The 14,401-nt window shown below is 46.3% G+C and overlaps 1 protein-coding gene across 11 annotated transcripts in view; it reads left to right on the top strand.

The window, feature by feature from the left end:
- The window catches only part of LOC144771984 (stomatin-like), a 981,083-nt gene that overhangs the window by 484,136 nt on the left and 482,546 nt on the right, over positions 1–14,401 (top strand). For all 11 annotated transcript variants that reach the window (XM_078656206.1, XM_078656207.1, XM_078656202.1 and 8 more), the window contains one exon: positions 1,782–1,864. In XM_078656206.1, coding sequence (XP_078512332.1) covers positions 1,782–1,864 — 83 coding nt within the window. The remainder of the gene's footprint in view (positions 1–1,781; positions 1,865–14,401) is intronic.

The following is a 14,401-nucleotide window of genomic DNA, read 5'->3' as shown; positions in this document are numbered from 1 at the left end:
CGAAGCACAAATCGCCATAGTATGACGTTCCTGTGGTGATAGAGGTCTTGTAAATATGCCCCATAGTTTTCTAACCATCAAATGTTGTTAGTCATACAATGTGCGTTTTTCTCAGTTGATTTTTGATACTTTGCACAGAAAATGTTATATAGGCACTGACCACTGAGTAGATAGATGCCAAGGGAGGACTGAATAAAAGCCCCTCCACTTCAGTATTTTCACTGGTATGTAAGGTCTGCCACAGTGCTCAATGGTTACTCATTTTCTTTTGTCCTTTCTCGTGGTGTCACCTGCGTCAGAGACTACAGAGTAATTCTATTCACAATCAGTGACGTACGTTTCTGCAAGATCATCATCATTCTAATTCTGTTTTTGGAAAACTGAAAACTCCTGCATCTTTTTAATCACAGAATGATGGCAAGCTTGCAATTATTATTTTTTTTTTTAAAACAAGCGGTAGAAGAACATTGCCAGTTTTCAAATACGGGAGCAGAGAATAATATACTCGATGTTGTCAACATCTGAGTTCTTTGAACAGTTTAATTAATATATATTGTTTCCTGACATATTTGTAGGTCTAACTTGACAACTGAGCTGCCTGCAAGATATACTTTTACCAGGTGCTGAAAATATACATTGAGTGGGCTTTGGCTCCACCCAGAGGAATTTTAGTCTCCTTGGCTATTGGTTTATCAGTCCACCTTTTAGGAAGTCCCTCCACTCGAATTTATGAGGGACTATTTTAAGTACACTCAATAATAGTACTGTTTCTCACTTTCAGGTGCATGTTTTCTATGCAAAGTCTATGCAGACAAAATGGTCTTTCTTTATGAAGGATTTGCGCCTCAGGAACGTCACTTTTTGTGACGCTCCGTGGCGCAGAGGCCTGCGTGATATTTATCAGGCAGCACTAAACCACTTTTTATGGCTTAATGCTGCCTGATAAATACCAGTCCCTTTAACGCAGTGTTCTGTGTTACAGGGGCATGCAATGGGTGTTGCTGAGGACGTTCCCAGCAACATCAATGGCCTTTTGACACTGCCCCAGATTTACAAGCAATTGTAAATCTGAGGCAGTGCCAAAAGCGTAGGGAGGCGCAACGAGGAGTAATATCTTTATTTCTCATTGTCTTCTCTATTCTATGTGTGCTGCAGCACACATAGAAAGAGGAAAAAGCCTCTTGTGATAATGTTTGTACAGAAATAATCATCCCCGCAACGCAGGCACCCTTGCACCATGGTGCAAAGGTGCCTACGTTGGCACACAGCAGCCCATTGTGCGCCAGCGCAGGAGAAATGGACAGGAATGCGCCATATCTTAGAAATAGAGCGCATTCCTGCCCTTTTCTTTTGCCGTAGGGAAGTGCAGCAGGAAGGCCTGCTGCCCTGCCCTACGGCAAAACCTCAAAAATGAGGCCCAATACTTTTTGCTATATTCTCTCAAGAACTGGCAAAGCCAATGGGGCTGGCTGCAAAGTGGTAAACTGCATTTGTGCATGCAGCTCGCTCAAACATCATTTCTGAATGTCTGTGTAAACATTTCTTGGCACAAAAAACGAGGCTTCCAGGTATTGCCACCGTTTGTTATTCAGTAGTGTTTTTGTAACATCTATGCTCTCAGCATTTCCATACGAGCATCACACCACAAAACACACTTATTGGACTACCAGTTTATTGACTACAACCAGAGCCACCAAAATGTTTTTTTAATATTATTTCTTGTGCTCTATGTTTCTGTCTTACTTGTTCTCAAACTCCTTTGATTCTCTGTTTCTCATTAGGACTATTTTGGATTCTTCCTTGTACCGATCATTTTTGTCGAATTGATCTAAGAACCATTTCCTTTTCTGTACCACCTCAAGAGGTAAGTTGATGACAGGGTTTCATCCTATGCTAAATATATAGTTCTTGTGCAGGGACGTTATGGGTCTTCGTTTTTTGCGTTAATAAATCACTTTTCTGATAGAAACACAAGAAGCTTGTTCAAAACTGTTAGAATTTTCTGCTACATTTCCAGCAACAACAACGGCCTCATACAAGGGATATCTATTTAGGAATTGTGTAGCTACTTTCCATATTTTGTAAACTCAAGTTGTAGTACTTCTGAAATAGAGGGTTTGTATTATTCGCTAAGAAAAATCCAAATAAACTGAATTTGACATAAAATAGGCTACAAATATGCATAAATGCAACATTTATCGAAGTGGGGCATCTTCACTGTGATCTCATTTTAGAAATGGTTACAGTTGAAAGTAACCTATGCCAATTCTAGAACGGACAACTTGATCTTTTTCATGAATCCCCCTTTTGACAACAATATTTCAACTAGAGCGTTAAACACCAGTTGCATTGGACGTATCATAGTCGATGCTCCTTATTGCTTAAGCATCACCCTGCAATTGCACCATGTTTTGTGGGTGGTTAGGTGGTCATTGACAATCTCCTAAACTTTTCACCTCTGTCACATCCGCCTTGCCACTAGATGTCACTTGCTATCCAGCATACACAGGAAATGCAGCAAATTACATTATGGTTGCAAGGAGATGTGCCCTGGTGGCCTCATGAATGGCCAGGTGTGGCATGTCTTTTATTTGCTGCAACTACAAAGGGGGTCTCTAACAAATATTCTGGCATAAAATGGAAAACTAGCTGCACGATGCAGCAATATGAAGCACATTAAGGCTCACTAATGAGCCCTGATCCCCAACCGGCCAGCCTCCAATGGTCCACCTTAAGGTAGTGCCTCCATCAGTATCATTGAGGATGAAAAGATAAATATTCAGGGGTCTTTTTTAAAACAATATCTATTTTTAAAATAAGGTTATGGATCATAGTCAGGTATTATGTCATCGTCCAACATGCTGCAACTTATGGATGGATAGAACATTTTGAATATGTTGTAGGTCTAATCTGTTATAAACATGATGTGCCTTTTCCACCAAACCAGTTTTTTTGCAATTACCTTTGACATAAATGTGAGATCAAATGCCTGTGTATGATGAGCAAATGTACAAAACAAAATGGCAACTCCAACAACTTTGGTTGCTAGTGCAGTGGTTTATTGACAGTTTCAAACTTCTTGTTTGACTAGCACACATATTGCCCAATCACAAATTTCTGGTCCACTCCTAGATTTTCAAGGATCAGATTTGTACGCCCCTGATGCAAGGACTCAATTCACTGCATCAGTATAAATTAGAAGTCCAGACCCATACACAGCCTGCTGAGCAGTACTATGGAGGAAGAGCATTCTGGGAATGATCAGTGGAACTCAAACTCTCTTTCTAAAATTAATAACGCACTCGATATAGCAGTAAGAAATGGGGAAATAGATTTTAAATGTTTATTTCTAAAACATCTAGTGCACAAAATATGAATGGTAACCACACAAAATGAGAACATGAATGTGACAATGCATGATGTAAACACAATGAAGTTTCCTTGCATGGGTACCAAGTTTCTAGCATCATAGCACCCTTTTGCTTCTTCTAAGTGCTATGCTAACGTTTAGCAGAAGCAGACAATAGTTAGACTGTGAATTGAGTTTCTTAAAATAAATTGATCAGCATATCTTCTCTCAATAGAAATAACTGCTTAGGTGTCCCTGTTACAGCTCTTGCCAGAATGCTGAACATTGCAAGGCTGAACGCCACTTCTTTGCACTACTCCAGGAGCAGATCTGGACTGAGCTTGGGTTGCGCTGTAAACCGGCATAACCTCTGGTTCGGTAGTTCCAGAGCGAAGCACCCCCAATTAATCGTCAGATACCTGAGTTGTTATAGTATCTGATCGCCGAATTGAGCTCATATTTATAAAATAAGAGAGTACTTGCAGACACTGGCAAGGCACAAACATCGACAAGACTAAGCAAATATGGCAATAAATGTGTTATCTCAATTTACATTTAGATAATATTCTCCTATAGCTAAGATAATACAAATATGTCTGCTTTTGCTGTAAGTGTCCATGAAGTTATGGCACTACCCATAACAAGAACAAAAAAATGTCACCATAAATGGAAGGCAGATATGACACTAATACTTCTGCACGTGTCTAAAATGTAACACTTGTTAATAAAAAGAGATCAAAGAATCTGCAAATAAGCTAATGATAAAGGGAAAAGAGTTAGATGGTAGATCTCTGTTTGACCGATAATGGAATTACAAGCCCCGCAAGAGAGCTTTGCCTGGTCATTTCAATTACTGAACGCGGGCATCATTACAGTGAATATCTGGTCAAAAATGGGGACTCACATGCAGGAATCAGCTCCGGCACACCCACCACGGAATGCTATTTGCCATCCTATTTGTGGAATCTTATAATCGTCCAATACAGTTGCGGGAATCACAAAGTGATTGTAATAATGTATCCAATATTACCTTCCCCTTTGTACCAAGCCACTCTTGATCAGCCCCACAGTCAGCTGCCTAGGTTGGAGGCAGAGAACCATTTAAAGACAAGTGTATTTTCCCTGATCTGTGCTTGTTAGAAATGGGATTTCTGGTTGGCTAAGGCTTGCGCCAAAGCCAGACATAAACCACCACTCTAGTTAGGGCAAGGGAGTTGCACACTGAGGATAACCCCTGCTCACCCCCTTGGTAGCTTTGCACGAGCAGTCAGGCTTACCTCAGATGTGTAAAGCATTTGCACAACACACACACACAGCAGCAACACACTAGGCACACTACAAAAGAAACTCCACACAAGGGTATATAAAAAATAGCCTTTGTATTATCATAAACACATTAGAAACATAACCACACATTTACACTGTGCCAACTGTCACGGGCAATATTCGCAGGGATTGTATACAGGACAAGTCCAATCTGGCAACGGTCAGAACCATCAGAAAGTAGGTCATACACTGTTGTGTAGCCTTTTAGGATCCAAGCGTAATTTACCAATTCATGCCCTTATATAGGTATAATTCACTTTGCCCTTATATAGGCATATAAATCATAACCATATTTAGACATAGCCCATCCAGTCCAAATACAGGCATGGCTACTTCCACTGGTTCCAAAAATCCATAACGATTTCTTGGAAAACTCGGCTTCAGCAGTCAGGGACATCCCCTTTCTTGAATATTGATTTGTCCTAGAAATCATGGAGTTTTCAAAGAACTACCATTCCCTTGGGGTTCTTTGGTGACGTTATAATGTCTGACTTTACGTCAAACCAATTACAAAAAGGGGGTGGTGATGGACAGAGTATCTGAGTTCATCAGAACACTCCTACCCAGTCAACAGATCAGGGCTTGATCCATCACCGTTTTTTAGCTCACTGCACCATCCCAGTTCAGAACCTGGCTATATGCAAATTAGTCTGTCCCTGGCCCAGTGCATCATGGGAACAGGGCAGACCAAACTACCAAGCCAATTCTTCACTGGAAAGGAAACAAGCTTCCGGGGACCGGTTTCTGGCATTACAGCCGTCTTCGGCCCGGCTTGCTTGAATCCTGATGGTGCAATGAGCAAGGGACTCATGTCTGAGCATACCCTTCCACACTCATGGTGGGCAAAATAATTACAAAAAGGGGGTGGTGATTGACAGAGTATCTGAGTTAATCAGAAAACTCCTACCCAGTCAACAGATCAGGGCTTGATCCATCACCGTTTTTTAGCTCACTGCACCATCCCAGTTCAGAACCTGGCTATATGCAAATTAGTCTGTCCCTGGCCCAGTGCATCATGGGAACAGGGCAGACCAAACTACCAAGCCAATTCTTCACTGGAAAGGAAACAAGCTTCCGGGGACCGGTTTCTGGCATTACAGCCGTCTTCGGCCCGGCTTGCTTGAATCCTGATGGTGCAATGAGCAAGGGACTCATGTCTGAGCATACCCTTCCACACTCATGGTGGCCAAAATAATTACAAAAATGGGGTGGTGATGGACAGAGTATCTGAGTTAATCAGAACACTCCTACCCAGTCAACAGATCAGGGCTTGATCCATCACCGTTTTTTAGCTCACTGCACCATCCCAGTTCAGAACCTGGCTATATGCAAATTAGTCTGTCCCTGGCCCAGTGCATCATGGGAACAGGGCAGACCAAACTACCAAGCCAATTCTTCACTGGAAAGGAAACAAGCTTCCGGGGACCGGTTTCTGGCATTACAGCCGTCTTCGGCCCGGCTTGCTTGAATCCTGATGGTGCAATGAGCAAGGGACTCATGTCTGAGCATACCCTTCCACACTCATGGTGGCCAAAATAATTACAAAAAGGGGGTGGTGATGGACAGAGTATCTGAGTTAATCAGAACACTCCTACCCAGTCAACAGATCAGGGCTTGATCCATCACCGTTTTTTAGCTCACTGCACCATCCCAGTTCAGAACCTGGCTATATGCAAATTAGTCTGTCCCTGGCCCAGTGCATCATGGGAACAGGGCAGACCAAACTACCAAGCCAATTCTTCACTGGAAAGGAAACAAGCTTCCGGGGACCGGTTTCTGGCATTACAGCCGTCTTCGGCCCGGCTTGCTTGAATCCTGATGGTGCAATGAGCAAGGGACTCATGTCTGAGCATACCCTTCCACACTCATGGTGGCCAAAATAATTACAAAAAGGGGGTGGTGATGGACAGAGTATCTGAGTTAATCAGAACACTCCTACCCAGTCAACAGATCAGGGCTTGATCCATCACCGTTTTTTAGCTCACTGCACCATCCCAGTTCAGAACCTGGCTATATGCAAATTAGTCTGTCCCTGGCCCAGTGCATCATGGGAACAGGGCAGACCAAACTACCAAGCCAATTCTTCACTGGAAAGGAAACAAGCTTCCGGGGACCGGTTTCTGGCATTACAGCCGTCTTCGGCCCGGCTTGCTTGAATCCTGATGGTGCAATGAGCAAGGGACTCATGTCTGAGCATACCCTTCCACACTCATGGTGGCCAAAATAATTACAAAAAGGGGGTGGTGATGGACAGAGTATCTGAGTTAATCAGAACACTCCTACCCAGTCAACAGATCAGGGCTTGATCCATCACCGTTTTTTAGCTCACTGCACCATCCCAGTTCAGAACCTGGCTATATGCAAATTAGTCTGTCCCTGGCCCAGTGCATCATGGGAACAGGGCAGACCAAACTACCAAGCCAATTCTTCACTGGAAAGGAAACAAGCTTCCGGGGACCGGTTTCTGGCATTACAGCCGTCTTCGGCCCGGCTTGCTTGAATCCTGATGGTGCAATGAGCAAGGGACTCATGTCTGAGCATACCCTTCCACACTCATGGTGGGCAAAATAATTACAAAAAGGGGGTGGTGATTGACAGAGTATCTGAGTTAATCAGAACACTCCTACCCAGTCAACAGATCAGGGCTTGATCCATCACCGTTTTTTAGCTCACTGCACCATCCCAGTTCAGAACCTGGCTATATGCAAATTAGTCTGTCCCTGGCCCAGTGCATCATGGGAACAGGGCAGACCAAACTACCAAGCCAATTCTTCACTGGAAAGGAAACAAGCTTCCGGGGACCGGTTTCTGGCATTACAGCCGTCTTCAGCCCGGCTTGCTTGAATCCTGATGGTGCAATGAGCAAGGGACTCATGTCTGAGCATACCCTTCCACACTCATGGTGGCCAAAATAATTACAAAAATGGGGTGGTGATGGACAGAGTATCTGAGTTAATCAGAACACTCCTACCCAGTCAACAGATCAGGGCTTGATCCATCACCGTTTTTTAGCTCACTGCACCATCCCAGTTCAGAACCTGGCTATATGCAAATTAGTCTGTCCCTGGCCCAGTGCATCATGGGAACAGGGCAGACCAAACTACCAAGCCAATTCTTCACTGGAAAGGAAACAAGCTTCCGGGGACCGGTTTCTGGCATTACAGCCGTCTTCGGCCCGGCTTGCTTGAATCCTGATGGTGCAATGAGCAAGGGACTCATGTCTGAGCATACCCTTCCACACTCATGGTGGCCAAAATAATTACAAAAAGGGGGTGGTGATGGACAGAGTATCTGAGTTAATCAGAACACTCCTACCCAGTCAACAGATCAGGGCTTGATCCATCACCGTTTTTTAGCTCACTGCACCATCCCAGTTCAGAACCTGGCTATATGCAAATTAGTCTGTCCCTGGCCCAGTGCATCATGGGAACAGGGCAGACCAAACTACCAAGCCAATTCTTCACTGGAAAGGAAACAAGCTTCCGGGGACCGGTTTCTGGCATTACAGCCGTCTTCGGCCCGGCTTGCTTGAATCCTGATGGTGCAATGAGCAAGGGACTCATGTCTGAGCATACCCTTCCACACTCATGGTGGCCAAAATAATTACAAAAAGGGGGTGGTGATGGACAGAGTATCTGAGTTAATCAGAACACTCCTACCCAGTCAACAGATCAGGGCTTGATCCATCACCGTTTTTTAGCTCACTGCACCATCCCAGTTCAGAACCTGGCTATATGCAAATTAGTCTGTCCCTGGCCCAGTGCATCATGGGAACAGGGCAGACCAAACTACCAAGCCAATTCTTCACTGGAAAGGAAACAAGCTTCCGGGGACCGGTTTCTGGCATTACAGCCGTCTTCGGCCCGGCTTGCTTGAATCCTGATGGTGCAATGAGCAAGGGACTCATGTCTGAGCATACCCTTCCACACTCATGGTGGGCAAAATAATTACAAAAAGGGGGTGGTGATTGACAGAGTATCTGAGTTAATCAGAACACTCCTACCCAGTCAACAGATCAGGGCTTGATCCATCACCGTTTTTTAGCTCACTGCACCATCCCAGTTCAGAACCTGGCTATATGCAAATTAGTCTGTCCCTGGCCCAGTGCATCATGGGAACAGGGCAGACCAAACTACCAAGCCAATTCTTCACTGGAAAGGAAACAAGCTTCCGGGGACCGGTTTCTGGCATTACAGCCGTCTTCAGCCCGGCTTGCTTGAATCCTGATGGTGCAATGAGCAAGGGACTCATGTCTGAGCATACCCTTCCACACTCATGGTGGCCAAAATAATTACAAAAATGGGGTGGTGATGGACAGAGTATCTGAGTTAATCAGAACACTCCTACCCAGTCAACAGATCAGGGCTTGATCCATCACCGTTTTTTAGCTCACTGCACCATCCCAGTTCAGAACCTGGCTATATGCAAATTAGTCTGTCCCTGGCCCAGTGCATCATGGGAACAGGGCAGACCAAACTACCAAGCCAATTCTTCACTGGAAAGGAAACAAGCTTCCGGGGACCGGTTTCTGGCATTACAGCCGTCTTCGGCCCGGCTTGCTTGAATCCTGATGGTGCAATGAGCAAGGGACTCATGTCTGAGCATACCCTTCCACACTCATGGTGGCCAAAATAATTACAAAAAGGGGGTGGTGATGGACAGAGTATCTGAGTTAATCAGAACACTCCTACCCAGTCAACAGATCAGGGCTTGATCCATCACCGTTTTTTAGCTCACTGCACCATCCCAGTTCAGAACCTGGCTATATGCAAATTAGTCTGTCCCTGGCCCAGTGCATCATGGGAACAGGGCAGACCAAACTACCAAGCCAATTCTTCACTGGAAAGGAAACAAGCTTCCGGGGACCGGTTTCTGGCATTACAGCCGTCTTCGGCCCGGCTTGCTTGAATCCTGATGGTGCAATGAGCAAGGGACTCATGTCTGAGCATACCCTTCCACACCCATGGTGGCCAAAATAATTACAAAAAGGGGGTGGTGATGGACAGAGTATCTGAGTTAATCAGAACACTCCTACCCAGTCAACAGATCAGGGCTTGATCCATCACCGTTTTTTAGCTCACTGCACCATCCCAGTTCAGAACCTGGCTATATGCAAATTAGTCTGTCCCTGGCCCAGTGCATCATGGGAACAGGGCAGACCAAACTACCAAGCCAATTCTTCACTGGACAGGAAACAAGCTTCCGGGGACCGGTTTCTGGCATTACAGCCGTCTTCGGCCCGGCTTGCTTGAATCCTGATGGTGCAATGAGCAAGGGACTCATGTCTGAGCATACCCTTCCACACTCATGGTGGCCAAAATAATTACAAAAAGGGGGTGGTGATGGACAGAGTATCTGAGTTAATCAGAACACTCCTACCCAGTCAACAGATCAGGGCTTGATCCATCACCGTTTTTTAGCTCACTGCACCATCCCAGTTCAGAACCTGGCTATATGCAAATTAGTCTGTCCCTGGCCCAGTGCATCATGGGAACAGGGCAGACCAAACTACCAAGCCAATTCTTCACTGGAAAGGAAACAAGCTTCCGGGGACCGGTTTCTGGCATTACAGCCGTCTTCGGCCCGGCTTGCTTGAATCCTGATGGTGCAATGAGCAAGGGACTCATGTCTGAGCATACCCTTCCACACTCATGGTGGCCAAAATAATTACAAAAAGGGGGTGGTGATGGACAGAGTATCTGAGTTAATCAGAACACTCCTACCCAGTCAACAGATCAGGGCTTGATCCATCACCGTTTTTTAGCTCACTGCACCATCCCAGTTCAGAACCTGGCTATATGCAAATTAGTCTGTCCCTGGCCCAGTGCATCATGGGAACAGGGCAGACCAAACTACCAAGCCAATTCTTCACTGGAAAGGAAACAAGCTTCCGGGGACCGGTTTCTGGCATTACAGCCGTCTTCGGCCCGGCTTGCTTGAATCCTGATGGTGCAATGAGCAAGGGACTCATGTCTGAGCATACCCTTCCACACTCATGGTGGCCAAAATAATTACAAAAAGGGGGTGGTGATGGACAGAGTATCTGAGTTAATCAGAACACTCCTACCCAGTCAACAGATCAGGGCTTGATCCATCACCGTTTTTTAGCTCACTGCACCATCCCAGTTCAGAACCTGGCTATATGCAAATTAGTCTGTCCCTGGCCCAGTGCATTATGGGAACAGGGCAGACCAAACTACCAAGCCAATTCTTCACTGGAAAGGAAACAAGCTTCCGGGGACCGGTTTCTGGCATTACAGCCGTCTTCGGCCCGGCTTGCTTGAATCCTGATGGTGCAATGAGCAAGGGACTCATGTCTGAGCATACCCTTCCACACTCATGGTGGCCAAAATAATTACAAAAAGGGGGTGGTGATTGACAGAGTATCTGAGTTAATCAGAACACTCCTACCCAGTCAACAGATCAGGGCTTGATCCATCACCGTTTTTTAGCTCACTGCACCATCCCAGTTCAGAACCTGGCTATATGCAAATTAGTCTGTCCCTGGCCCAGTGCATCATGGGAACAGGGCAGACCAAACTACCAAGCCAATTCTTCACTGGAAAGGAAACAAGCTTCCGGGGACCGGTTTCTGGCATTACAGCCGTCTTCGGCCCGGCTTGCTTGAATCCTGATGGTGCAATGAGCAAGGGACTCATGTCTGAGCATACCCTTCCACACTCATGGTGGCCAAAATAATTACAAAAAGGGGGTGGTGATGGACAGAGTATCTGAGTTAATCAGAACACTCCTACCCAGTCAACAGATCAGGGCTTGATCCATCACCGTTTTTTAGCTCACTGCACCATCCCAGTTCAGAACCTGGCTATATGCAAATTAGTCTGTCCCTGGCCCAGTGCATCATGGGAACAGGGCAGACCAAACTACCAAGCCAATTCTTCACTGGAAAGGAAACAAGCTTCCGGGGACCGGTTTCTGCCATTACAGCCGTCTTCGGCCCGGCTTGCTTGAATCCTGATGGTGCAATGAGCAAGGGACTCATGTCTGAGCATACCCTTCCACACTCATGGTGGCCAAAATAATTACAAAAAGGGGGTGGTGATGGACAGAGTATCTGAGTTAATCAGAACACTCCTACCCAGTCAACAGATCAGGGCTTGATCCATCACCGTTTTTTAGCTCACTGCACCATCCCAGTTCAGAACCTGGCTATATGCAAATTAGTCTGTCCCTGGCCCAGTGCATCATGGGAACAGGGCAGACCAAACTACCAAGCCAATTCTTCACTGGAAAGGAAACAAGCTTCCGGGGACCGGTTTCTGGCATTACAGCCGTCTTCGGCCCGGCTTGCTTGAATCCTGATGGTGCAATGAGCAAGGGACTCATGTCTGAGCATACCCTTCCACACTCATGGTGGCCAAAATAATTACAAAAAGGGGGTGGTGATGGACAGAGTATCTGAGTTAATCAGAACACTCCTACCCAGTCAACAGATCAGGGCTTGATCCATCACCGTTTTTTAGCTCACTGCACCATCCCAGTTCAGAACCTGGCTATATGCAAATTAGTCTGTCCCTGGCCCAGTGCATCATGGGAACAGGGCAGACCAAACTACCAAGCCAATTCTTCACTGGAAAGGAAACAAGCTTCCGGGGACCGGTTTCTGGCATTACAGCCGTCTTCGGCCCGGCTTGCTTGAATCCTGATGGTGCAATGAGCAAGGGACTCATGTCTGAGCATACCCTTCCACACTCATGGTGGCCAAAATAATTACAAAAAGGGGGTGGTGATGGACAGAGTATCTGAGTTAATCAGAACACTCCTACCCAGTCAACAGATCAGGGCTTGATCCATCACCGTTTTTTAGCTCACTGCACCATCCCAGTTCAGAACCTGGCTATATGCAAATTAGTCTGTCCCTGGCCCAGTGCATCATGGGAACAGGGCAGACCAAACTACCAAGCCAATTCTTCACTGGAAAGGAAACAAGCTTCCGGGGACCGGTTTCTGGCATTACAGCCGTCTTCGGCCCGGCTTGCTTGAATCCTGATGGTGCAATGAGCAAGGGACTCATGTCTGAGCATACCCTTCCACACTCATGGTGGCCAAAATAATTACAAAAAGGGGGTGGTGATGGACAGAGTATCTGAGTTAATCAGAACACTCCTACCCAGTCAACAGATCAGGGCTTGATCCATCACCGTTTTTTAGCTCACTGCACCATCCCAGTTCAGAACCTGGCTATATGCAAATTAGTCTGTCCCTGGCCCAGTGCATCATGGGAACAGGGCAGACCAAACTACCAAGCCAATTCTTCACTGGAAAGGAAACAAGCTTCCGGGGACCGGTTTCTGCCATTACAGCCGTCTTCGGCCCGGCTTGCTTGAATCCTGATGGTGCAATGAGCAAGGGACTCATGTCTGAGCATACCCTTCCACACTCATGGTGGCCAAAATAATTACAAAAAGGGGGTGGTGATGGACAGAGTATCTGAGTTAATCAGAACACTCCTACCCAGTCAACAGACCAGGGCTTGATCCATCACCGTTTTTTAGCTCACTGCACCATCCCAGTTCAGAACCTGGCTATATGCAAATTAGTCTGTCCCTGGCCCAGTGCATCATGGGAACAGGGCAGACCAAACTACCAAGCCAATTCTTCACTGGAAAGGAAACAAGCTTCCGGGGACCGGTTTCTGGCATTACAGCCGTCTTCGGCCCGGCTTGCTTGAATCCTGATGGTGCAATGAGCAAGGGACTCATGTCTGAGCATACCCTTCCACACTCATGGTGGCCAAAATAATTACAAAAAGGGGGTGGTGATGGACAGAGTATCTGAGTTAATCAGAACACTCCTACCCAGTCAACAGATCAGGGCTTGATCCATCACCGTTTTTTAGCTCACTGCACCATCCCAGTTCAGAACCTGGCTATATGCAAATTAGTCTGTCCCTGGCCCAGTGCATCATGGGAACAGGGCAGACCAAACTACCAAGCCAATTCTTCACTGGAAAGGAAACAAGCTTCCGGGGACCGGTTTCTGGCATTACAGCCGTCTTCGGCCCGGCTTGCTTGAATCCTGATGGTGCAATGAGCAAGGGACTCATGTCTGAGCATACCCTTCCACACTCATGGTGGCCAAAATAATTACAAAAAGGGGGTGGTGATGGACAGAGTATCTGAGTTAATCAGAACACTCCTACCCAGTCAACAGATCAGGGCTTGATCCATCACCGTTTTTTAGCTCACTGCACCATCCCAGTTCAGAACCTGGCTATATGCAAATTAGTCTGTCCCTGGCCCAGTGCATCATGGGAACAGGGCAGACCAAACTACCAAGCCAATTCTTCACTGGAAAGGAAACAAGCTTCCGGGGACCGGTTTCTGGCATTACAGCCGTCTTCGGCCCGGCTTGCTTGAATCCTGATGGTGCAATGAGCAAGGGACTCATGTCTGAGCATACCCTTCCACACTCATGGTGGCCAAAATAATTACAAAAAGGGGGTGGTGATGGACAGAGTATCTGAGTTAATCAGAACACTCCTACCCAGTCAACAGATCAGGGCTTGATCCATCACCGTTTTTTAGCTCACTGCACCATCCCAGTTCAGAACCTGGCTATATGCAAATTAGTCTGTCCCTGGCCCAGTGCATTATGGGAACAGGGCAGACCAAACTACCAAGCCAATTCTTCACTGGAAAGGAAACAAGCTTCCGGGGACCGGTTTCTGGCATTACAGCCGTCTTCGGCCCGGCTTGCTTGAAT

Source organism: Lissotriton helveticus, chromosome 8, assembly GCF_964261635.1.
Source record: "Lissotriton helveticus chromosome 8, aLisHel1.1, whole genome shotgun sequence".
NCBI lineage: Eukaryota > Metazoa > Chordata > Amphibia > Caudata > Salamandridae > Lissotriton > Lissotriton helveticus.
The sequence above is the reverse complement of the archived record's forward strand: the minus strand, read 5'-3'. Positions and strand labels throughout refer to the sequence as shown.